The sequence below is a fragment of the Poecilia mexicana genome, unplaced genomic scaffold (genome assembly GCF_051168715.1).
Source record: "Poecilia mexicana isolate PSO_F unplaced genomic scaffold, ASM5116871v1 scaffold_6, whole genome shotgun sequence".
NCBI classification, from domain to species: domain Eukaryota; kingdom Metazoa; phylum Chordata; class Actinopteri; order Cyprinodontiformes; family Poeciliidae; genus Poecilia; species Poecilia mexicana.
Genome location: NW_028263375.1, coordinates 9,789,733 through 9,815,810, shown reverse-complemented (window position 1 = coordinate 9,815,810; position 26,078 = coordinate 9,789,733). Strand labels below are relative to the sequence as shown.

At 39.5% G+C, this 26,078-nt stretch overlaps 3 protein-coding genes across 3 annotated transcripts; 2 read left to right on the top strand and 1 right to left on the bottom strand.

Moving 5' to 3' along the window:
* The first annotated feature begins 304 nt into the window (after window positions 1-304).
* apba2a (amyloid beta precursor protein binding family A member 2a) lies at window positions 305-18,507 on the top strand. The gene is made up of 11 exons (XM_014989630.2): window positions 305-1,487; window positions 9,461-9,571; window positions 10,315-10,345; window positions 10,461-10,606; window positions 11,998-12,084; window positions 12,275-12,460; window positions 13,476-13,655; window positions 14,612-14,824; window positions 15,503-15,622; window positions 16,621-16,761; window positions 17,829-18,507. Exons 1-11 carry the CDS (start codon window positions 330-332, stop codon window positions 17,898-17,900), a joined length of 2,445 nt encoding a protein of 814 aa, XP_014845116.2. The 5' UTR covers window positions 305-329; the 3' UTR covers window positions 17,901-18,507.
* Window positions 2,311-6,739, top strand: LOC148158645 (uncharacterized). Its single transcript, XM_088006694.1, has 2 exons — window positions 2,311-6,692; window positions 6,734-6,739. Exons 1-2 carry the CDS (start codon window positions 3,066-3,068, stop codon window positions 6,737-6,739), a joined length of 3,633 nt encoding a protein of 1,210 aa, XP_087862820.1. The 5' UTR covers window positions 2,311-3,065.
* Window position 18,508: 1 nt separating the features above from the next.
* On the bottom strand, window positions 18,509-25,745 carry duoxa (dual oxidase maturation factor). Its single transcript, XM_014989631.2, has 8 exons — window positions 25,642-25,745; window positions 25,152-25,329; window positions 25,007-25,064; window positions 24,453-24,587; window positions 22,481-22,688; window positions 22,194-22,408; window positions 20,024-20,220; window positions 18,509-18,990 (listed from the first exon to the last, which is right to left on the bottom strand). Exons 2-8 carry the CDS (start codon window positions 25,296-25,298, stop codon window positions 18,979-18,981), a joined length of 972 nt encoding a protein of 323 aa, XP_014845117.2. The 5' UTR covers window positions 25,299-25,329; window positions 25,642-25,745; the 3' UTR covers window positions 18,509-18,978.
* Between the last annotated feature and the right edge of the window lie 333 nt (window positions 25,746-26,078).

Genomic DNA, 26,078 nt, shown 5'->3' with positions numbered 1-26,078 from the left:
GCTAAAATAGCTACTTGAGCTTTTGGTAGAACATATTTACAGACAAATGTTTTGTTTTTTTTCGTCTTTAATACAAAATGAATGTATATTTTAACAATTTTTGCTTAAGTACTGCTCTGACTGTGTTCCTGTAACAAATGGTCTTCTTTAGAGTCTGTATACTCCATTTATAATTAATCAATTATTAAATTAGTTGATGATTATTTAAATAATCACGATTAATCTGATTAATCGTTTCAGCCATAGGTTAATCCAGCTTGTAATGGAAATGCATCCATGTCTTTTCACTGTCTGCAGGGTTTAGGGTAGTAAAGTCAAAGGGGCCGGTTATGGCTCATGGGAAAAAGCCGGGAAACATGTCCAAAGTCTTGGCCCCTGGCTCTCCGTCAAGCCCCAGTACCGGACCTCCAAAACCCAGCCAGGAGGACCAGTCTGTGAGTGAGGAGACTCAGCGACCTCCCTGTTCTTCTAGGAACGACAACAATAACCAGCTGACTCCTCCCGCTCCTTCAAAGCACTTCTACATGAGCTGCGACCCAAGTCCGGAGGACATGGACGACGCCTGCTCCGAGTACGACAACGTGGGCTCGGACGTCGAGCAAGACTACAATGAGATTCTGCATTTGAACAGACAGGGAGCCGTCAGCGTCAGATGCTACAACCAGCACGGACCTGAGGGTGCGCAGCAAGCCGAGGAGAACAGTGAGGCTCCCACTGCTGACCAGATCACCCAAAAACCTCATCACAGCACCAAGAGATGCGAACGGCCTCACTCCGATGGAAAACCGTACCGAACGGGTCACCGCTTTAAGTCGCATTGTGCCCCCATTGCTGGAGATGAAGCAGAGGGGGTGATGAAAATAATCGAAGGAGACAGATTCTTTTTTAACGACGTCGATGATTTTGAAGAGGTGTTGGATGGAGCCAGATTCATAGAGGATTTAGAAGAGGCAGAGGTAAACGCTGAAAGGCCCGCCAGCCTCTATCAGGGCAATGAGAGTGAAAGAATTAAAAAGGAAAGAAATAGAGAAGATGAAACTCACATCCAGAGAAATCATAGCGTATCAGGAGCCAGTAAGAAGTCTGAGCCATCCCAGAAGGGGAAAGAGCGACAGGTTAAAGGTCGAGGAAGAGGAGGAGTGGGAGGCGAAACGCAGCATGTTGTTTCTGGGATCAAAGCATCGGCGAACAGCAGCACCGAGCAGAATCCAAAGACTTCATCCAAAAAGTCTGCAGTGAGGTCCAAGGATCGACCCGGTTCCTGCAAACACCATCATCCTCCTCCTCCAACGCGTCACACACAGTCGCCCTCCGACCCCCAGAGGGCCCTGTCTCACAGAGAGAGTCCCCCCGCTTCTGGACCGCCTGCTGACAACCCGGAGAACGAGTCCAGGCTGATCAAAGCCTCTCCGGGTCCGCAGCACCCAACAGAACAGCAGAGAGAGTCCACAGAGGAGAAACCGACGGGTTCTGAGAAACCCGAGCAGGTAAGGAAGCCACACGGTTCCCATCTCACTAGTTCTCCCCTCAATGTTTTCCTCCAATCAGCAACCACTTCTCTGAAAAGAAAACATAATCAATCAATCAAGTTTATCTGCATATCTCATTTCAGATAGCACATCATAAAAACATAAATAGAACATCCAATAACCAATAACAGACATTACATTTTGTCAAACAGGACCATTAAAATCAATTGTGGTTGCCAGAATTTTACCATATAAGTATGGCAAAATCCATATTTATTCAGTGAAATTCTGGCAACCACAGCTGCCGGTATTTCACCGTAAATTAGAGACGGGTTGTTGTTTTTTTACAGTGTAAGGTGCATCGATTGCAGTTTTCTGTCCAATCGCTGATTACCAATCTTTAAAAGGTCTGACCTGCTTATTCTGATTCTGTCTGATACCAGTTATTTTGTCTGAATTATCTCTAAATATAGCAAGAAACTCGTTGAATTGGTAAGAGTGGGGTGACTATTATTAACTGCAAATGTGTAGACATGACCTGGTGGGCTGGTCTGTCAGTCAAACCTCTGTCACAGTCATTTTACTGTTCGGTTCCTGGAGTTGAGTAGATATCACCACAAGGGGGCGCCTATTCCCTTTTCTTTTGTTGTAATCCTGTACCGAGTAAGAAGAACTCGCTTCCACGTTGTTTTAGAGAGGAGAAATATTGGTGATACTGAGGTGGAGAGTGGTGCAACTTTTACTTTTCTCATGTATGAGAATATAATGTAAGTTCAGTGCCGTGAAGATCTGGCTTTACATGGACAAAGTGAAATAAAGTGAAAGTGTGGATGTTACGGCCCCTGGCCTCTTGAGGCTGTGCAGGCTCCCTTTTGTTATGCAGGTTCAGCTGTGAGAGCACATCTTCCTGATTGGCTGCCTGGTGGCTGTAGGAAAGCAGCTACACCATTGGACCAGCAGAGGATTGTCAAGTCAATCAGACGTTGATGAGGCTCACCTGCACCATATAAAAGGCTCCTAAATTCATTCCTCTAGGGGGGCAGCTATTTTGAAGAGGTTCTGTGAAGCTGCCTCCTCTCTTTTTTTTTGGTGGTTGCAACTACTTTAAGCTAGCTTGGTCTTTGTTTGTTCTTGTTTGTTCAGTTTAGTTACTTTGACTTTGCTCCAGTTAAATATGAGTTAGAAGCCGGTGTTTGGGAGGCTGCGTGCTTCCCGCAGCCTCTCCTTTGCATGTGGTTTCTTTTCTTTGTGTTGTTTCCTTTTGTGGTTTGTTTTGAGTTTACTTTAAACTGACTTGTTTGGATTTTTTTTAACTTTAATTTGCTCCTGACATTATTGAGTTTGTTAATCCCTCTCTTTTTTTTGCATTAATTGGGTTAAATTGTATTGTTTTGTGAAACTTTATTTTGTAATAAATCATTTTTACTTTACACTGTCGCTCCAGACTCATTTTATGTTACTGCCCCTGGACCCCTAGACCTTGGGGGCGTAACATAATTGGGGGCTTGTCCGGGATCCCTCGTTAAGGAGGATCCCTATGTCTGGAGTGTTTGGAATTAAAAGAGGAACATTTTGGGTTGTCTGTATCCACTAATTATGTCAGTACCATTTAATCTGGAGCACTTTTTAGCTAACCCCTCCTTTGAGCTTATACATAGCTGCCGCAAGTGTGAATTGCTGCAAATTGTGGAGCACTTTAAGCTGCAGGTCCCAAAACAGGTCCTTAAACGTGACCTAAAGGCTCTGGTAGTGGGCAGGTTGATGGAGACTGGTGTGATCAAAGAGCCTGATCTGCCTGAGGCTGCTGCAGTGCCAAGCCATAAGGCCTTGTCTGTGGAGGACCTCAAGGATGGTTCTAGTGTGGAGGTAGGAGTGAGTGAACGGGGAAAGACACCTCGTACACTCCCTCGCTATGACCCACTGTCTTCTGTGAGCTCAGAAGGACGAGATGGAGCTCGTTTGAAGGTACGGTTGGCACGTCTGCAGATGGAGGCTGAGGAAAAGGCCCAGGATAGAAAAGCTCAGCTGGAGCTTGAGATCAGGAGGCTGGAAATAGAGGCAGAGAAAGCTATACAGCTGCGCAAACTTGAGCTGGAGGCCCAGACTCAAGCGCCTTCTGCCTCTGTCACACCAAGTTCCACCTCCATGTCTGCTACGCCATTCGACATCAGTAAGTGCATTTCTTTAGTACCTGCTTTCAGAGAATCTGAGGTTGATTCATACTTTGCAGCATTTGAACGCATCGCTGGCGCTTTGCAATGGCCTAGGGAAACCTGGCCTCTTTTGTTACAATGTAAGTTTTCTGGTAAAGCTCAAGAGGTGTTGGCAGCGCTTCCGTTAAAGGATAGCTTGGATTATGATCTGGTTAAGGCTGCTGTCTTACAAGCTTATGAATTGGTCCCAGAAGCTTATAGACAGAAGTTTCGACAGCAAACGAAAACTGCAGGACAAACACATGTTGAGTTTGCCAGAGAGAAGGGCATTCTCTTTGATAAGTGGTGTGCCACATCGAAGGCTAACAATTATGATGCCTTACGTGAGCTAATATTGTTGGAAGATTTTAAAAAGTGCATTCCTGATCGGGTGGTGTTGTATTTAAATGAACAGAAGGTGACCACTCTTGCATCTGCTGCTGTTCTTGCCGATGAGTATGTGCTTACCCATAAGTCATCATTCATTGTTAATGAAAAGTCACATGTTAGCTCTGTGCCACAGTTTCCATTGGTTAAACCCACAGTTCCAAAGGAAAGCCGTGAGTGTTTCTATTGTCACAAACCTGGACATGTCATTGCTGATTGTTTAGCTTTAAAACACAAATCGCAGCCAAATTCTGAACAAACTAAAGGTGTTGGTTTTGTGAAAAAAGAACCCCGTAATAAGAGCACTGGTTGTGGTGGCAAATTACCTGATCCTTGTTTTGAACCATTCATTTTTGATGGCTTGATCTCACTTGCATCTGATCCCTCTGATTTAAAACCAGTTCACATCTTGAGAGACACTGGATGTTCCCAATCAATCATTCTCTCAAATGTTTTGCCTTTCTCGTCTGAAAGTGCGTGTGGATACAATTCTGTTCTGAGGGGGATAGAGATGGGCTATGCTCCACGACCAGTCCACAGAGTTTATCTAAAATCAAAACTTGTCACCGGGTGTTTCCCTATTGCTGTATGCCCAGAGTTACCCATAGATGGGGTGGCTATGCTAATGGGGAACGACATTGCTGGAGGTTTAGTACTTCCAAGTCTGGAGGTTTTAGATAATCCTTTAAACCAGACAACCCCAGACTCACTAGACTCTGGGCTGTATCCAGCCTGTGTGGTCACCCGTGCACAGGCACGCAAAGACTCGGATATTTCAATTTCTGATTCTGTTTTGATGTCTCCATTTTCTAGCGAGGGTGATGCACAACCCAAAAGTAACAGCATTTCGTTACTTCCAGATTTGGGGGAGCTGGAGGAGCCTGGTCCACTCTGGGAGGAAGCATCCCTCCCCCTGACCAGACAACATTTGTCATCTGCTCAACAAGCTGATGAGACATTACAAAGATGTTTCAAGCAGGTGGTAAGTGCTGAACAAGCCAATAAAGAGAAGCAAGCTTTCACTGTGGAACAGGGTGTGTTAATGCGTCAATGGTCTTCATCAGATGCCGGCAGCTTAGACTGGGGTAAGGTTAAACAGATTGTTATACCAGCCGCATATAGACAGAAGGTCCTGTCTCTGGCTCATGAAAGCCAGTGGTCCGGTCACTTGGGTGTTACCAAGACATACCAACTTCTGTTAAAGCACTTCTTCTGGCCTGGTATGAAACAAGATGTTTCCAGGTTTTGTCGCAGTTGTCATGTGTGTCAAATTGCTGGTAAACCTAACCAGGTAATACCCCCTGCTCCACTGTGCCCTATTCCGGTGATGGACCAACCATTTGACCATGTAATAGTAGACTGTGTTGGACCTTTGCCCAGGACAACAGGTGGAAATCAATATTTACTCACAATTATGTGTACTGCCACACGATTCCCTGAAGCCATCCCGTTGAATAAAATTACAGCGAAGTCTGTGGTTAAAGCTTTGACAAAGTTCTTTTCTGTGTTTGGTTTACCAAAAACACTACAAACAGATCAAGGAACAAATTTTCAGTCAAAGTTGTTCAAGCAGGTAGCTCAAACCTTAAACATTAGGCACGTTGTTTCATCGGCTTACCACCCAGAATCTCAAGGTGCTTTGGAACGATGGCATCAGACTTTAAAGTCAATGCTGCGTAAGTACTGTCTGGAAACTGGGAAAAGCTGGGATGAGGGGGTTCCATTTGTATTGTTTGCTGCTAGGGAGGCAGGTCAAGAATCCCTTGGTTTCAGTCCAGCTGAATTAGTATTTGGTCACACCCCCCGTGGCCCTTTAAGAGCGTTAAAAGAATCTTTCTTGGTTCCTGCGGAAGGTTCTAAAAAAAGTGTGACCAAGTATGTGCAAGCCTTTCGTGAGCGCCTAAGCCAAGCTAATGTGCTAGCAAAAAAACATCTAGCTGACTCCCAGAGAAGGATGAAGCATCGTTATGATAAAACATCCGTCAAAAGAGTTTTTCAAGTAGGAAATCAGGTTGTTGCACTTCTACCTATTACTGGTTCGGCCTTATCCGCCAGGTTCGATGGGCCTTATGAAGTTCTGGAGAGAATAGGGGAGCATGATTATGTCATTGGTACCCCAAATCGGCGGCGCAAGACTCGCGTCTGCCATGTGAACATGCTTAAGTTGTACCACTCCCGATCTGCTCCAGAACCTAATGGGGTGTGCGCCCCAATTGTAGTTGCAACTTCACTAGAAGTAGATGAGTCAGACAATGTTGATGGTTTAAGGGTGAATTATCCCATCTGTTCAAGTCCTCGCCTCCCAAACTCAGAAATGCTAAAATCTCTGGCGAGCCAGCTTGACCACTTATCCCCTGAACAGCAAAAAGAGATAATGGACCTAATCAGTGAGTACACATGTTTGTTCAATGATGTACCAACACGTACAACAGTGCTAGAACATGACATAGATGTTCAAAGTGCAAAGCCAATCAAACAGCATCCTTACCGTGCTAATCCCACAAAACGTTCGCTAATGAGACAGGAAATTGAGTACCTGCTTGAGCATGGTCTAGCCAAACCTAGTCAAAGTCCCTGGAGCTCACCCTGTTTGTTAGAGACCAAGTCAGATGGTTCACCACGCTTTATTACAGACTTTCGCAAGGTAAACTCTGTCACTGTACCTGATGCCTATCCTCTCCCTAGGATTGAGGACTGTGTAGATAATATTGGAGCTGCAAAATATGTTACAAAATTGGATCTTCTCAAGGGTTATTGGCAAGTCCCCTTGACTGAAAGGGCTTCCAACATTTCAGCTTTTGTGACCCCAGATAACTTTTTGCAGTACACGGTTATGGCATTTGGTATGTGTAATGCCCCTGCTACTTTTCAGAGGCTGATAAACATAGTACTGCGTGGCATCTCCAACTGCAGTGCTTATTTAGACGATCTGGTGGTATATACTGAAACCTGGTGGGAACATTTGCAAACACTATATCGAGTATTTCATAGTTTGGCCCAAGCTTCCTTGACCCTTAATCTGGCAAAGTGTGAATTTGGCAAGGCCACTGTAACATATTTAGGCAGAGAGGTAGGCCGAGGGCAAGTCCGTCCCCTCAATGCTAAAGTTGTGGCAATTAATGGGTATCCCACACCCAAAACACGACGTGAGCTGCGTAGATTTCTGGGCATGGTTGGCTATTATCGGAACTTTTGCAGAAACTTCTCTTCAGTAGTTCAACCGTTAACCAATCTACTTAGCCCAAAGACTGACTTTGTTTGGTCAGATGAATGCCAAGATGCTTTTGAGAGGGCCAAATCTCTTCTTTGCCACACACCAGTACTTGCTGCACCTGATCTGACCCGACCTTTCAAACTGGAGGTGGATGCCAGCGCTGTCGGGGCTGGTGCGGTGCTAATACAGGAAGATTTGGAGGGTTTAGATCATCCTGTTTGCTACTTCTCCCGAAAGTTTAACAAGCATCAACTAAATTATTCCACCATTGAAAAAGAAACCCTGGCTCTGTTGTTGGCTCTTCAGCACTTCCATGTTTACCTTGGGTCCAGTAGTTTGCCGATTGATGTATTTACTGATCATAATCCATTAGTATTTCTGTCACGCATGTACAACCACAATCAGCGCCTTATGCGGTGGGCATTATTGCTACAAGAATACAAACTCAACATTCGACACAAGAAAGGAACAGAAAATGTTCTTGCAGATGGCCTTTCCAGGTTGTGAGTATGCTTCTTTTGTTGTTGTTTTTTTTCTTGCACTAAGTATTTACAAAACATGGTTTTGTAATTTAAGGGGGGGAGTGTTACGGCCCCTGGCCTCTTGAGGCTGTGCAGGCTCCCTTTTGTTATGCAGGTTCAGCTGTGAGAGCACATCTTCCTGATTGGCTGCCTGGTGGCTGTAGGAAAGCAGCTACACCATTGGACCAGCAGAGGATTGTCAAGTCAATCAGACGTTGATGAGGCTCACCTGCACCATATAAAAGGCTCCTAAATTCATTCCTCTAGGGGGGCAGCTATTTTGAAGAGGTTCTGTGAAGCTGCCTCCTCTCTTTTTTTTTGGTGGTTGCAACTACTTTAAGCTAGCTTGGTCTTTGTTTGTTCTTGTTTGTTCAGTTTAGTTACTTTGACTTTGCTCCAGTTAAATATGAGTTAGAAGCCGGTGTTTGGGAGGCTGCGTGCTTCCCGCAGCCTCTCCTTTGCATGTGGTTTCTTTTCTTTGTGTTGTTTCCTTTTGTGGTTTGTTCTGAGTTTACTTTAAACTGACTTGTTTGGATTTTTTTTAACTTTAATTTGCTCCTGACATTATTGAGTTTGTTAATCCCTCTCTTTTTTTTGCATTAATTGGGTTAAATTGTATTGTTTTGTGAAACTTTATTTTGTAATAAATCATTTTTACTTTACACTGTCGCTCCAGACTCATTTTATGTTACTGCCCCTGGACCCCTAGACCTTGGGGGCGTAACAGTGGAATACTTCAACAGTACGCTCTGCTGATTAGAGTGGCTAACCACCGCTGCTAACTCCTTCTCCAACCTCTCACTACATCGTCACATATGTCATGATGTTATGTTATTATGAGACACATAATCTGTGAAAAATTGCCTTCTTTCTCCCAGTACTAACTGGGAAAAAGAATCAGCCAGGAGGCGGGTATTAGCGATAGCTGCTATGTTAGCAGCTAGCATAACCTGCTGTGAATCCGTTAAAAACCTCAACAGAGTCAACGCCTCCAGAAGCGATCGTTTCTCAGTAGCCGAGGGTTCGGATACTGGGTAGAGGTTTTATCTTCAAAATCAAACATATAACCAACACTTGAGTAGAACAGCTTAGGTTAAAGCACATGTGTCAAACTCAAGGTACGGGGGCCAAATCCGGCCCGCCATAATTTTTCAAGTGGCCTCTAAAGAGACAGTTATGTGCCTAAATATACAAAGCATATTTTATTTGTATTCTGCCAAGTTATGAGAGTGGGAAAAGATTTCAGTTCTCATTTAATGCAGAGACATTAATCTATTCATTTTTTTAAAAGATTGTAATGTACTTTTTGTTGTAACTGACCCTTTGAGTACATTCATAATCATAAAAATTAGCTTGTCACTTCTTGTTTAAAGCATATTAATGTCTTAATTTTGACATTAATTGAGAATCTGTGGGGGGGGGGGGAATAAAATTGATGTTGACAGAAAATAGCTGGTAAAACTCTGCAGACCTCTTGCAGCTGTAACTCCAAGATGCTTTTTATTTCTTTATTTTATAAAGTATTGATGCTGTATAGGAACGTTCCTGTCGTTCCTATACAGAGCGATAGGAACAGTCTGTATGTTTGTCCTTGTCACCTTCTCACCATGCTGCAGTTTTCTTCAGTAATCAGTTACAGTAAAGTTTTTCTGAAACCTTGATGTTTGTGTTCGTTAGGATCAGGATGAGAAGCCAAGCACAGCCATGATGCCTGAGGAGGCGGCAGAGCAGCCGAAGCAGCCTCAGTGTCCAGAGCCGGTCTCTGTAGAGGAAGACAACTCTCCCAAGGTGAAGATGAGTTTTATTGCCAAACTAAAGACTCAATTCTTTATGTTATTGTCATTAAAAAAGAAAAAAGAAAAAGTACTTTTGAATAGAATTTTATTGAGATATTTTGTGGTATCGTTGTGATAACAATATGGATTACTCTCTGACATTATTACTCATTATTTGGGTAACTTTGTGGTTACAGCATTCATAGAACCACAAACACAAACATTGTTGAAAAACATTCCCATTTGAAATAGCCTTTTTCAGGACTTTAGAAAGTGTGATTTATATTTCTAAACTGAACTGTAAAAATAAAAGCCTCTAATTTACAATAAAATACTGGCAGCTGTAGTTGCCAGAATTTTACCGTAAAATTCTGGCAACCAGAGCTGCTGATATTTTTCCGTAAATTACAAATGTTTTTTTTACAGTGTGCATTTAATCATATTTTTTAATATTTAATATTTTTAATATATACTCATATTTATTGATGCTTCCGTAAAAGCAAACAGTGGAGAAAAATAATAATAATTTTTTTATTATCATTATTTTTATTGACTTTTTTTTTCAATAACAGAAATTCATAACGACAACAATAAATCAAAGTTCTTAAGAAATGTTTCACAATAAATTCCCACCCCTACTTCTGAACACTGATTTTACTACAGTTAATATTACTTTTTGTTTTGTCTTTTCTGATTTATTTAATTTAAAAATCTGTAAACTTTTCTTATTTTTAACTTTTTTTGGTGAAATCACAGGAAGGAGCTGCTTTTCCCAGCTTTGAGGATGGTAAATACGTCATAATATCTCTACATTTCTACATTTATTTTTCATTTAAATCTCTCCAGTACATGAAAGTGTGTTGAAATAAAGTGGAGTTTTTTTTATTGTGTGTGCCCTTTAGTCCCAGGTCCCTGTGAGCCGGAAGATCTCATCGACGGGATCATCTTCGCTGCTAACTACCTAGGATGCACTCAGGTGCTGTCCGATAAAAATCCGTCCAAGTCGGTGCGAATGTCGCAGGCCCATGAAGCCGTCAGCTGCATCAAGGTAATCAGCATTCAGGCAGACAGCCAATAGCATCTATTGATTCGGTGTTTTAAATGAGCCGATACGTTCTGCTTTCATCAGCTTGTTTAAACAAGAGGGAGTCAGTTTTGGCAATAAATCTCCACTATGGGGAATGGAGCAGATTGAAATAGTTTTTTAGAGCTTAATTATGAAATTTTAAACGCTTGTGTTAGTAAGGACATAAAAGTAGTGTTTTTAAATTCAAAAAATTAAGTAGTAACAGAGGTGAGTGGCGTACTCAGGTGACAGTAGGACTACGTCGACATATTTTTACTCAAATAGAAGTAAAAAGTAGCTGTACAAGAAATTAGTTTAAAAAGTATTTGGTGCTACTCAAGTACTGAGTAACTGATCAAAACATCAATCCCTTAATATAAAAAAAAACAATCAGAGGGACAAAGTTATAAAATGATATAGAAAAGACAGTAATAAAAGTAATTAATATATAAATAACATAACTATAAAATAGCAAACATTTTCTTTCAATATAAAACTGATGGAAAATAATAAAAAAAATTCCGGTGTGTGTCGGTTCCTGATGAACTTTTGGTTAAACATGTTTGTTCTTCATTCAATGGATAGAAAATCCAGAAATTTAACTCAAATAAGAGTAGAAACACGTCATAATAAAATTATTCAAGTGAAAATAAATAGTAAAAAGACTGCTAAAAGTATTTTTTTTCCCAAAGAGTTAATATAACGGACTAAATGTTGCTAGTCAATTCCCAACTCTGATAACAAATTGTGTATTTTTAAGATACTTTATTGTAGCACTGTATTAGAAATCCAGTGGAATAATGAAGAATTTTATTTATTTATTAAGTAAAAATAAAAGTGTTCCTCATGACCAGTCACATTATGATTAGTGGGATAACATGTTATATTCTCAGTTGAAGGCCCTGAAACTCCTTTTTTTTATATAGTTTATTAGTATTTTGTCCATGAGCCACACGCTAGTAATTCAGAAATGCTAGTGTTCTTTAACCATCTCTGGCTATAATCACAGATTTCATCACTTGTTTTGTAAATTCAGCTGTTTTTTAAATCATCTGTTATGACGATGAGCTTATTTTTGCTGTTGCATTGCTGTTGTGATTTGGACCAATTTTCTGCCGTATTAAGCCTAAACATCATAGTGTTGACCAGAGGTTAGTCTAACCTCTTTGTTTCGCTACATGAACAAGAATTAATCTTGAAAAAACATGTATGGGTACATCATTTTTGTGAATTCAGTTTTATCATTTGGTGATTTGCCAATGTTTTGCTAACCTTCTTCTCCAGATCAGAGTTTTGATAACATTTTTGCAACGACAGCCCCTACACAAAGGGTTTCAAACTGCAACGTCAGTTTCTGTTTTTTCGCTTCCCAGAGCCAAGATGAAGACTCTCAGATGATGACTGAGGTCGACCTCTTCATCTCCACTAAGGCTGTCAAAGTACTGAATGCTGACACACAGGTCAGTAACTCTATTTGTGCAGATTCAGTTCAGTTTGATTCAAAAGCCTAAGGAGATATGAGTGAAATTAGCTCATATCTCCAGTAGCAGTCAGTGTTGCAACCAATCTGAAGAGGCCTCTGACTGACAGGAAATTTTATTTATTCCTGTCAGTCACCTTAAACATCCTGGTTATTTCCTCTGCCTGCAGGAGACGATGATGGACAGTGCCTTGCGGACCATATCCTACATCGCCGACATCGGCAGCATCGTGGTTCTGATGGCACGGAGACGCATGTCCCAGGCTTCATCAGAGGATTTCTCTGAATCGTCTGACTCTGCCAGCGAAGGGAAAACTCAGTACAGAATGATCTGCTACGTCTTTGAGTCAGAAGATGTAAGTACTACTTACACCTTCCAAAAAGCATTCATACTCCTCAAACCTTTTCAGATTTTGTCAACACACTTGTGTTTAAATGTGAAGATATGGGATTTGTAGGTCAGGGTTCAAGAATTAGATGTTTTCAGTGTTTGAAAAGTGCTTGATTTCTGCATAAAATCTTTAAAAGTGCTTCATATTCAATCTGCACAGTTTTGTAATAAAGTTCAACCTAACTTTTAATTAAAGGCCTAAATTTGGAAAATATTATTTACAGTTGAAACCAGATATTTTCTTACACCTAATAAAAAGAGAGATTTTTTTTTCTGGTTGTCTGAAATAAAATCAGACTTTTTTGTTTAGTTTGTTTTAGGTCAATTAGAATTACCAAAATTATTTGTATTTGCTAAATGCCAGAAAATTTAGTGAGAACATTTTTAAATAACCTTCTTTGTATATTTTATTTCAGCACCTAATTTCAGCAGGAAGGTAATTTACATAAATACAATTTGTTTGGATTGTTTTAATGTAATGAATATTTATTACTCCTAATGGCTCAACTTATTGATTTGTATAATTCAAATAAATACATTAAACAATGTTTTTGAAATTGGGGGATTTTGTTTTGTTAAATTATTGTTTTGTTCAGGTGTATGGACACATTTCAAAACATAACATTTTATTATATCTTATTTTACTTTGTCCCTGTTATAAAGAGTAATGGATGTAATATAGTAGTGAATTGAAACTGTCTTTTTTTATTTAGTTAATTTGTATTGTAAGGTTTGAAAACGTACCTTGAAAATGCTTGAAAAGTGAATGAAACAAGTTTTGGTGCTTCAGATTTACAATTATGAATCAAATGAAAATACTTTGAAGCTTGTGATTTAAACATAATGCAAGAACATTACAAAAGAGTAACCGCCATATCTTTTATTTTAGATATTTATGGCATGTTTTCTCCCCTCTCTGCTTCTATCAGCCGGGATCATTTTCTTACGGTCTCATTTTCCCATTACTCCCTTTTCTACAGGCGCAGCTGATTGCGCAGTCCATCGGTCAGGCTTTCAGCGTGGCCTACCGGGAATTCCTGCGAGCCAATGGCATCAACCCGACCGACCTGAGCCACAAACAGTACAGTGACATCATCAACTCCCAGGAAATGTACCACGACGACCTGGTCCACTTCTCAAACTCAGAGAATCGTAAAGAGGTGAGGCGTTCCTGAGTTTCCCAACACAAATGAGGCACCTTTTTCAAATTTAACAAGATTGGTGCCAAACGTTTGTGCAGCAAAAAGTATCTTCGTTTGTGGCGCTAGCATTTTAAAGATATTAATAAATGTACCCAAAGGTCAAATCAGACAAAATTTGTGTTTTTTTGTTGTTGTTCGAACTTAGTATCTTCCAAACAAGAGCAGCACAAGCAAAAACATATTTCTGCATAAACATAGCACAAATATTTGATACCAATTTTGTTTGATTTCATAAATATGGGGTGTCTGGTTCACCTTTTGACCTTTAAACTGTCATTAATATATTCAAAACAAAAGCAGCACAAATAAAAGTTGTTGCTGCACAAACATATTACAGTTGACTGACACCAATTTTGTATGATTTTGTGAATGTTGGGTGGAGGCGTTGACCTGTGATGACCTCTGGAAGCCTCTTTAAAATGATGGTGGCATAAACAAAGGTTTTTGCTGCACAAACGCAGCACAAATGTTTGTCACCAATTTCGTTTGATTTCGTAATTGTGGGGGATCTGGTTGACCTTTTGATCTTTAGACTTTTATTAATATTTTCAAAGAAAAAGCAGCACAAACAAAAACATTTGGCAGCACAAACAAAAACATTTGGCAGCACAAACATTTGACACACATTTTGTTTAATTGCCTAAATGTTTGGGATCTTAGCTGGTCTTTTTTTACCTTTAAAATTGTATTAATATCTGCAAAGAACAAGCAGCACAAACAAATTTTTGATGCACAGTTGATTGACACCAATTTTGTTTGATATGTGGGGTGGTTTGGTGACCTTTTAACTTTCTTTAATATCTTCAAACAAAAAGCAGCACAAAACAACATTTGACACCATTTTTGTTAGATTTGAAGGTGGAGGGGCCAGCTCCTCTCCGGTCTTCATATTTTCTCTTTAATCCGCACTCCAGCTGCATGTGGAGAAGCAGAAAGGCGAGAGCCTCGGCGTGGTGATAGTGGAGTCCGGCTGGGGCTCCATTCTGCCCACCGTCATCCTGGCCAGCATGCTGAACAGCGGCCCCGCGGCGCGGTCCGGAAAACTCAGTGTGGGAGACCAGATCATGTCCATTAATGACACAAGTCTGGTGGGACTGCCACTGGCCACCTGTCAGAGCATCATTAAGGTAAGAAAATCAGTCCCAGGCACTTTACTGCAAATTAAAAGTAGGATCTACACTGCAAAATTCACATTTTACAAGTTATTATGCTTCCATTTGGGCCTCAACTGCTTTTAAGAACAATCCAAGTGCTTAAAGAAACCAACCAGCTGTTTTTTGGTGTCTGGAAAATGAGCAGTTCCAAAAACTTCACTGCCTTTTTATGGAATATTAAGCATACGTTAAAATATGCAAATAAACAAATAATTAAATTCCTTCTTTAAATAAGAAAATAAACATTTTACTGCCTAAAATTCCTTTAGTGAATTTGAACCAGGTGAATCTAAAACTCTGACACTTGAGGAGTTTTGGCTAAAACATATTTACAGAAGAGGGTGTTTTTATCTTAAATACAAACTGTTCACATGTTTTGAACAGTTTTGGCTTAATTACAACTCCTAATATGCTGGGGGGCGGAGGGGTTAGGAAATGGATTTTCTACAGTCTTCATACTCCAGTTTGTGATTAATTGATTCCTAATTAGTTGACGAGTATTTTAATAATCACGATTAATTCGATTAATCGTTTCAGCCCTACAGTGAGGCCACCAAGGACTGGTTGACATCTAAGGAATCTCCATTGCAGGGCCTAGTCATAGTCCAGATCTTAGTTACCTTTGTAACAGTTTCAATAAACTTCTTCCAGGGTTTGAAGAATCAGGTGAAAGTGAAGCTGAGCATTGTAAGCTGCCCTCCTGTTACGACCGTCCTCATAAAGAGACCAGACCTCAAGTATCAGCTCGGCTTCAGCGTTCAGAATGGCATCGTGAGTAAAACCCCAACAATAAAAGTCTCCAAGCCTGAAAAAGGCTACGTTCACACTGCAGCCTGAAGTGACCCAAATCTGTTCTTTTTGGGGGTTTTTTTTGGCGTGGTCGTCCACAATACCAAATTTTATCCCACTTGTATGCGATCTCCCTTGTGAACTGAAAACGACCTGAAAGTGTCCCGCGTGCGCAGTAGAGGGCGCAATAACGTCACACGTAGAGAGCGTGCTGTCAACCGCCATAAAAAAAAGTAGTAGAAGAAGAAGTGCTCAGTGTTTGCAGAAGTAAACATAGATGCTAACGGTGGAGCATAGCTTACGATTTTAAAGTTGTTATCTGACCGGAGCAGGACATTAACAACTTAATCCTCATTTTATATATATATATATATATATATATATATATATATATATATATATATATATATATATATGATTGTACATATTCAATTCATTAATAAAGATAGAGAATAAAGGTTTGTTTTTGCTGAACTTGCTTTTATGTATAAATAATTTAGCAAGAAGTATAATGAGGTTGATGACAAATAAAGAATCACAGTTCTTCTGGCCGATAGCAGTAAAGTCAAGAATATCAGTTTCAAAACTAAGAGTTTGTGTGGAAATAGTAAGTATAAGGTTCATGAAATCATCCCAGAGTTTTTTTTGGTGTAGTCACAACTCCAAAACAAATGATTCATGTCTTCAGTCTGAGTGGTACAGAAAGAGCACAAGTTCGCTATGGTTGTTGTTTTTGTGCGTATCAGAACGCAGAATAGTGACGTTTGTCGAGCATCAATGGCGTTTACGTCGGAAGAACGTGACCAGATATGTATCGTATTAAGTGGCGTTTGTCGCATTCGAAAAATCTGTGATGTTCAGACTGTCAAAAAAAATAAATCAGATAAGGTCGCATTAAGGCTAAGAAATTGGATTTGGGACTCTTAAGTCTGCAGTGTGAATGGGGTGAGTCTCCTACAAATTCGGTGTGTTTTGGTCAGATCTGCAGTCTGATGCGAGGTGGGATTGCCGAGCGAGGCGGCGTCCGGGTTGGGCACAGAATCATCGAAATAAATGGGCAGAGTGTTGTTGCCATGGCACATGAGAAGATTGTTCAAACTCTGTCTGTCTCCGTGGGTGAGGTAAGACATCGTTGGGCTGCAGAGCTACAATTTTCAATGATTACTGAGCCGTACAAATGAAATGACGCATTTCAGAGATCCTCTCACGCTTTAAATGCATGAAGTTCAACATGCAGATACTATGTCAGGGATTTCCCAAATGCAGACACGAGGAAGGAAGCATTTCTAGACAAAAGGCATTCAATATATAAATACTTGATCAATAAAGAATATATTGTACAAGACGTTTTGTTCAATGTTTTATTCATAAATTGATTAAATAAAGTGCAAACATTGCAAGTTATCTGAACTATAAGTAACAATCAACAATACCTTAAAAAATGTAGTGTACTTTCATGACCGTAAATAAGTGATTTGACTATAACTCACATAATGTAAACTTCTCTTTCTGATAAATACTGCCCCCTAGTGTTTTCTCATTGTTATTACACCTCAAATTCACAGGTAGCTCTCCAGCTTCTTTTTATAACCACAGATGTTATTGAATTTTTTGGGGGGTTTATGTAACAGATAAACACAAAGGATTGTAAACTAATGAAAACATTTGTGCATTTCTATTCAACGTTAAACCAGCATAAGTGGTGGCTTAAAATCACATTTTCCCCACATATTTTCTTCATCACCTATTAAGTTTTCTGGTTACTTTAAATTGGACTTGAATTCCTTTTCTCTTATTGAACAATCATCTGTGAGATGTTTGCTTTCAACTGTCAGCTGTTTTCCTTCATGATGGTTTTTATTCACTAATGTTCTCAAACAAATATCTAGCAAGACCTTTAAAAAAAAATACTGTAAAATCAGTTGTCTCAGACATTTTCCTGATTTTCAACTAATATAATGACAAAGGCATGATATTGCATATAATGAAGACTTTTGTCATCCAATCTTTGGGAGGACTTACTGATGTAATTTGGAGCGTTGAGGGCCACATAGAAAGCTGCAGCGGGCCACGTTTGGCCCCTGGGGCCTTGAGTTTGACACATGGACTAGAGGTTCAAATCTTCCTTAATTGCTTTGTTAAACTACCTGCAGAACAGCTCTTTGTCATCACTTCTCTTTTGCTCCAGATCAACATGAAGACGATGCCTGCTGTGATGTTCAGACTCCTGACGGGTCAAGAGACGCCAGTCTACATATAGAAATCCTGCACGGATCGATCCTCTGCAGCTCTGGATGAAGGGAATTTATTTTTCTACCATTTTAAATTGTTTTGCTTCTTGTTGCAATGCTGTAAAGAACATCGTTTCCAGGTCTTATCTTGAATTACATCATCATAATGGCCTTATAATGTGAATACTGTCTGTAGTACTGTACGTGAGGTAATGGTGTCAAAGAAAAGTAGCTTTATGGTCATGATTATTTTCTTATGAAGAGATAAATTAGCACATTTATTTTTTATTTAGTCATTTTTATAATGCGTATGGGGTTCAAAAATGTACTTATACTGTAAATACTTTGGGTTGGCTTTGTTGTGAAGGCCATAACTACTCCTGCAAAAACACAGTATGCATGTGATTCAGTCTCGATCTGACATCGTAATCTATTACAGTAAGTATTAAAAGTCGACAAAAACATGATGTACAAAGGCACCGAACTCTGCATTACGGCGATGCTGAAGGCCAAAGACACACACCTCTTGTTTAAGGAGATTCAACAACACTTTGAGTGACAGAGAGTACAAGAATGTATCAACATAGTCATTACTGGATGAATGTAATGAAGAAAAAATACAACTTCTCTCCTAAACTCATGTTTGTTTTTGTTTTATTAACACTTTGCTGTAGAAAATACACTGAAAACTCAAAATACAAGGCAGAAATAAATACACCAGCCTGGAATAGGAAAACTACATCATCTTCATCGGCATCAATGTTTCTCCATACTTGCTTTAAACTAAATGTGCCAAAATTGTGTGAATTTTTTTTGTAATAAATCCTGGTATATAAATATTTTTCAGATTAATCAGGAAGGAGTTCAGTAAAGACTAATATATTTCCATTATTATATAAAGGAAAAGGGATTAAAAAAACATTTTTTAGTTTTAGTTTTCACCCAGACAACAAACATTACAACATTAAACACATATTTACAGTTTAACACATAAAACCGGCTCATATAGAGAAAGACAGTGATTTAAACTTAGAAAACTTTAAAGTTTTTCAACACATTCAGCCAAATAATATTCAAGTATGAATCAGAGGAGATCACTGGATGGCTTCATAGACGATCCTGGAAAACAAACAAAATTGTTGCAATCAGATATTTTTAATGGTTCGTGAGCAGAGCAGAGTTGGCCCAAAGGCTGCATGGGGCCTTAAAGCTGCAGTACGTAACTTTTGTTAAAAATATTTTTTAACATATTTGTTGAAACTGTCACAATATGGTATGAAACAGATGATCTATGGGAAAAAAAATCAAGCTCTTCTGCCTTCTTCTGTCGTTAACTAGAAACAACCAATCAGAGCCAGGAGGCAGGTCTTATTGCTGTCAATCATGCTGTGTGTGTGTCGCTCGCCTGTCGTGAATGTTCAGGCTAGTTAGCATAGCCACTGATAAAGACGGATAAACGGTTTTCCTGTAACAGTAAGTTGTTTCTCCTCTTTAGCACATTGAGCAGCGTGTACACAAGGATGACTGACAACGCTAAGACCCTCCTTCAGGCTCTGATTGTTGTTTCTGGCCGGAAGTGGTTCATTTCTTCAGATGTCAGTAGTAGCACAGTGGAGGAGATCAATCTTTTCAGATTATTTGTCTTACGCAACATAAAAATGTGCAAAAAACATTTTTTTTAATAAAAGCTACATACTGCAGCTTTAAGCAGAATTTCATATCTTTCTGGTAAGAACACCTGATTGTTTTTTATTTGTGAGGTTTTTGTAAACAACCAGCTAAAACACAAAGAAAAAATTAAACTTGCATCAGATTGGAATTATGTTGAGATTTTAATTTAAACCATTTAAATCTACACATATGCTGAAACTGTCAAATCTAATGCAATGCTATTCTCATTCTCAGGAAACATAAACAAAAATAATTAGATGTATGGTTTGTGTTAAAATTAAAGCATTGATGGAAGTCCCATGATTCTAAGTTTGGCAACTCAGTTTGCTTATGCTTTGGGCCGGCTGTTGACACAAAAGGGCAATATTAAGGATTTTTAAAATAAGAATGCATTTCCCAGCTTTTGATAGCAAATTATGATTCACCGTAAAGCAAGAAAATACTCCTGATGACAATACGACGAAGTTGCGTTTCAACTTACTGGTGTGACTTTAGGTGTCAGTGGTAGATGCATTTCTCCGTTAAGGAAGACTGAGTTCAGGTAGCCCTCCGGACAAGATTTATCCTCATCCTCGTTCTCGTAGCTGTCGAAACGCAAGCTGAAAGCTGCTTTTACCTTCTCTGGCATCAGGAAGTACAGCATCACCACGAAAAACCCAATGATGGTGCAAAGCACTCCTGGAAATCAGTAAAAATCACAACTTTTACATGTAGTTTTGGTCTTTATGTACCGCCGACCTCCTCTTCTGTTATGTAAGAAAGGGTAAAAATCCTAAATTCATCCTCTGCTACTGTAGAATAATCTAAAAAAAAAAAAACATTTTTAAACTGAACTTTCAATTTGATTACCCATTTTGAGTTTTTGAAAAAAAAATATTTTTTTTAAATATAGGCTTGAAGTTGTTTTGTAATTTATACTTTGCAGAAGTTCTCAATGTTTAATAAAGAATATGGCAGAACTAAGCCCTATCAAACAAAAAAAATCACCTAGCTCATTGATCTACAGCAAAAAACGCTATTTTGGTACGCCAATTCGCCATTGCAACCATTAGATTGTATTTATAGTTGGGTTAGGTGTTAAAGGATAATTTTAATAATAATACATTTTATTTAAATAGCGCTTTTTGATGTAGCCCTTTTCATTTTGAGATGAATATGTGGAAAAACACCTACTGTTGGGCATGGTAGAAGATCTGTGATGCTGTGGGCTTGAAACCCACGTTAAAGTGTATAAAATCAGTTTTTACTCTGATTCAAATTTAAATCTGTTACCCTCTACCAGACTAAAAACTGAGTTGCTTTAAGTGGCTCAAGATCAAAAACATTACTCTGTTCCAATAAGCAATTAATCAGTTAGCCAGTTAATCACATAAGTTTAAAATGAGATGAAAAATTTCCATTCTGATGAATGTTTGATGATTGTTGTTCCCAGGAGAATTCTGGATACAGGGACTTCGTAATACATTTTATTTATGGTTTTGGTTGTGTGTAGTTTTTATTTCAATTTGTTCTTGGTTGGACATTAGTTTCAGTGTTCTTTAAACTTGCATTATTATGCCATTATCAATGACTTGTTTTGGCTTCAAAGCAACATTATCATTTATCGCGATAATTTCTGGGACAATTTATTGTCCAGCAGAATTTATTGTCGTGACAGAGTTAATCACAGAACTAGTTCATTAAAAGTTAAAGACGACATAGTGATATCCAGTTGGCAAAATCTGGTGATAGAAAGTAAACACCAGAGAGGAAACAATTTGACAGATCTTTGTTTCTGTAAAATCCAAACAAATAGATTTCTCTCACAGTATGTGTATTTAAAAACTTGCAAAATTATCCTGCTAAAATAAAAATAATTTGTTTTAGGGTTTCTTTCTCATCTTTACCAGGTTTCCCAGTAGTTCTTGGGGGATCTGTACAGAACCAGTGAGGCTACGTTTCACACTGCAGCGTGAAGTGACCAAATCCCGATTTTTTTTTTTTTTTTTTTTGTCAGATCGGATATTTGTTTTGGCGTGGTGGTTCACACTTCCAAATAAATGCAACTTGTATGTGATCTCCCGTATAAACTGCAAACGACCTGAAAGTGTCCCGCATGCGCAGTAGAGGGCGCAATAACGTCACAGAGAGCGCGCTCAGTCTTTTGCCAACCGCCATAAAGAGTAGAAGTGCTCTGTGTTTGCGGAAGTAAACGTGGATGCTAACGGTGGAGCTTAGCTTACGATTCTAAAGTTGTTGTCCGACCGGAGCCAACACAGTAACAGCTTAATCCTCATTATAGTCCGCCATGGTTGTTGTTTTTCTTCCCGCTTGCGCGTATCAGGGCGCAGAATAGTGACGTTTGTCAAGTATCGATGACGTTCAGGTGGGATGAATGCGACCTGGTCGTTCAGACTCAGGTCACATTTGAAAAAAAAAAAAAATAATAATAATCATAATTATAATAATAATTTGAAAAGATCGGATATGTATCGGGATTTAGAACCACATATCCAAGTGACCTGAGTCGCATTTGTAAAAGTCGGATCTGTGTTGTTCAGACTGTTATGAAAATATCAGATACAGGTTGCATTAAGGCAAAAAAAAGGCGGAATGGGTCACTTCAGGATGCAGTGTGAATGTAACTGGAATGTCCACCAGGAAGTGCTCACCTGTAGCCAGAGCCAGCCAAAACGAATGGCTGTACTCTGTCACAAAGGAGTCTTCGCCTATGGAGAAAACACACCGAGGCACATTCTTGATGGTGGAGAAGGAGGCCATGGAGAAGAAAATGAAGGCGGCGGTGGCCATGGTCATGTACCCGGCGTAAACAATGTCGGGCAAGAAGAACAAGATGTTGGAGAGAATCCAGCAGCAAAACGCTGTCCTGCAGAACAAATTATACACAGTTATTTTAATTCTTGATGCCTGTATGTGTGTGAGGGTTGTCATTAATTACCAGAGGGTTGCAGAGGCAAAGCGTCCGGAGTAACTGTACTGAAAGATCATCCCACAGGGGCTGCTAAGGGTGAATTTCTCCACGATGTATAGGATGGGGTTGGGTAAACCTTTGATCAAAGCTTGCTCATACTCTTCTTCAGCGATGTCATGCCAGCTGAACATCTCATTGTAGTTGATGGTTTCATTGAACTGCACAATGGGGTTGCCTGAGTTGAAAGAAAACAATATGCTGCAGTCAGGAGAGTACATCCAGTACAGAAAGTCATTGTTATAATAATATAACATCCCATCTCTGCTTTTATTTTTACTCTTTAACACTCTCTTTACAAATAAGGCTGAACCAAGTTGATAAAGGATTCTGTTCAAAAGAGAAACCCACCCCACATTGCAGATAGCTAGTGCATGTCAAATATAAATATTTTTTTGTGTGGTAGTGCTTCAAAATATCAGAAGATTCATGTTTACTGTGTGTTAGGTGACCTGTTATGCTTCACTGAACAGGGTAGGACGTCACACATGAAAATGGCTGCAAACAGATACGCAATTATATAACTGTGCATCTTTGAAAAGCAGAAGTGGAGTCTCCTGCACAACCAACAAGAATGCAGCAAGTGGTTTGTGAATGGTAAGTCAATAACAAAACACTCGAGTGTTCCAACAGCCACTGTACAGCGCATACAGCGGTAAAACCAGCTGACCTAACATGCTGGAGTTCAGCTTTGGCTGCTAGGTAATGGGTTTTAGCTCAGATGGGGTTACTAGGTAACAGTGCCTGTGAAAGGTGACTTAAAATCAATAGATTTTTGAAACGGCTCATTTTCCAGATGCCAAAAAACAATTTATTGCCAAAAATAACCCAGCCAGGTGGGTTTTTAAAGTTCTTTTTTTAGAAGCAATTCAGACCCAAATGGACGTATAAAAACATACAAAATGTGAAAGATTATAATGACTATAGACCAATATTGTATCACTACATTAGAAAAGCAAAAAATAAGGGCTCTGCTCATGGTGAACCAGGAAGTGGGTGCATGTAACATATTCCACTAGCCATTAAAAGGTGTCTTTACTTTCAAGCTAACATCCAAACCCTGTGTGTGCCAGGATTTGAATGACCAATACAGCAACACATGGTTCTACAAAATATTGACTCAGAGAGCCAAATCCTCCGATCATAAGTAATCCTGAACTAATCCTTAAGTTGTTTTCTTTTCGCAAGTATCTTAAGTTTTTATTTTGAATTAGCCAGCTTTAATCCAGTTTTCCATTATTATTTTAAAACACAATCCTGTGGTAAGCTAGCTATACCGTCACACTCTGAGATAACGTAACAACGGCATTTAAACTGTTGTTTACATGCAGTACCTTGTCGACCACTTGGGGCGCCCGCGGACGAAAGACTGCACTAAAGAATGACTAGACCAGTGTTTCTCAACCCTGGTCCTCAACGCCCCCCTGTCCTGCATGTTTTAGGTATTTCCCTTCTGCCACACACCTGAATTGTATCTCTGGGTGATTTACAGGCATCTGCAGCATTTGATGGTTATGCAATCATTTGAATCAGCTGTTCTGGAATAGAGGCACATCTAAAAGATGGAGAGCAAGGGGGGCGGTGAGGACCAGGGTTGAGAAACACTGGACTAGACCTAAGAAACGAAGTTAAAGAAAACTAGAGTCAAGAAATAAACTAGAATCAATTAAAAACAGAAACAAGACTGATCAAATCAAGGAAAGAGACGAATAAAAACAAAATAATTATAAAAACCCTCAAAACAACTTAGGATCCCAACTTAATAAAAGATTGTGCTGTCTTTTTATGTATTCAAAATGCATTAAAATATAATTAGTTCCCAACTTGCACAGAAATTTTCTCAGATTGAACAACCTGAGTGTGTAGGTGACCATTGAAAACAAAGACTTGATCTGGTTGAGCCGCTGAAGCGTCCAACACACAGGCAGTAAGAGTGACTCACCTCTAAGTGTCACGTTAAAGCCGTACAGCCCAACATGCAGGCCGACCTCAGCCTGGATGACAGCATTACTGAAGGACTTGTAGGTAACGTTTGTGGTCATCCTCGCCTCGGCCCAGCTGTTGGTGAAGTTCAGAGCTGCACAAAAAGGACACAAAGGTGAATGATAATGGGAGACAAAGAAAAATCTAATACTTTTTTTATAGATTAAAACAAATGCACTGTAAAAACACACAATCTTAGTATTTTTTGTCCAGGATCTAGTGCATATTTCTTAGTAAATGTGAATCAAGACAAAACAATAGCTTATCAGCAAGATATAGAGGCTTGTTTTAAGTAATTGCTCCTTTGACAGATTATTTCAATTGTAACACATGGAAATAAGTACATTTTTCTGCCAGTGGACTTTCCACCAGTATTAAGGAATTATTTACTTAAAACAAGTTTCCATATGTTCCTGAAGAGATACTTGGAAGTTATTTAAAGTTTACTAAGCTAATTGCACTAGAAACGAGACTAAAAATGCTTGGTGTTTTTACAGTTTATACATAACTTACCTACTATAACTACACCAATAAACAAGCTGATCATGATCCTAAGCATCCAGAAGACCCGCTGGATAAGAAACAAAAATATTTTGAATATATACAATAATAGAAAAGCATTGCAGCAAATGCGGATGGACAGAAAACTTCCACTCACCGTCTTTCCTCGTATTCCTGGCAGGATGAGAAGCAGACCGACTGCCAGCATGAGGAAGACCAGAATAATGGCAAGCAGTCGGCCGCTGATGATGAAGGCAGTCCTTTGTAGCGGGTAGAATGGGTAAATGTCATCGTAGAAAGTCATCTTAGCTTCTGATCTAAGGATTGAGCCGAGACTAGGCAGCGTAACAGAGGAAGCAGTGTTAGAGCGCCGCTTCTCACTTTCCTCCAGGTGCAGAGATAACAGTTTTACTTACAGCTGATAAGGAAACTACCACCCTGAGGCATGGCACATTATTAAACCTGAAGGAGTCGAGTCTAGAGTAACAACTAGCTCTGCTTTGCATCGTGTGCAAACAGAAAACAATGAAAAAACTCTTAAATCAGTCAGTCAGAACCTCAGTTTTCCTCTGATTGCTGCTCCTTGAGTGATTGCACCATTAAGTTTATTAAAGATACAAAAATAAATTCTGAAGGTTTTGTCTTACCTGAGATGTACAGGACAAAGAAAGGCATGAAGTCTGATTGTTGAGGGAATGTACACTTCTTTTATACCTGTGGACCCCCTTTGTGTCACACAGGAGGAGGAGGAGGAGGAAGGATGCAATGACTGGGATGCTGTGGAAAAAAGAGGAAGGATCTTGACATGGATGGCAATTCCTTTTTGGGAAATAGGTCACATATACAGTTTGGCGTTAGGTTGAGCAACAGGTGTAGGCTGAAAGTATTGCAGTATCTCTCAGCTGTCATCAAACCTGCGTTCAGCTGCACCTGGTGAACATCTCTGCCTCTGCAGTGGGTGAGAATCTGTGTGTTTTTTTTGTTAACTTTATGAGACTTTCAGTGTTTTAACTTAAATATTATACATTTAATCTCCTATCTAAGTACAGAAAAGCGTACATATGAAAATAACATTCAGCTACCT

Excerpts from the sequence above, each read along its gene's own strand:
- apba2a (XM_014989630.2), top strand. The coding sequence starts at position 330 with ATGGCTCATGGGAAAAAGCCGGGAAACATGTCCAAAGTCTTGGCCCCT. Across the intron at positions 10,346-10,460 it reads TTTTCCCAGCTTTGAGGATG|TCCCAGGTCCCTGTGAGCCG; the intron begins GTAAATACGTCA and ends TGTGCCCTTTAG. Across the intron at positions 16,762-17,828 it reads TGTCTGTCTCCGTGGGTGAG|ATCAACATGAAGACGATGCC; the intron begins GTAAGACATCGT and ends CTTTTGCTCCAG.
- LOC148158645 (XM_088006694.1), top strand. The coding sequence starts at position 3,066 with ATGTCAGTACCATTTAATCTGGAGCACTTTTTAGCTAACCCCTCCTTT.
- duoxa (XM_014989631.2), bottom strand. The coding sequence starts at position 25,298 with ATGACTTTCTACGATGACATTTACCCATTCTACCCGCTACAAAGGACT. Across the intron at positions 22,689-24,452 it reads CTTTAACGTGACACTTAGAG|GCAACCCCATTGTGCAGTTC; the intron begins GTGAGTCACTCT and ends CTTTCAACTCAG. Across the intron at positions 22,409-22,480 it reads TTTGCCTCTGCAACCCTCTG|GACAGCGTTTTGCTGCTGGA; the intron begins GTAATTAATGAC and ends TTTGTTCTGCAG.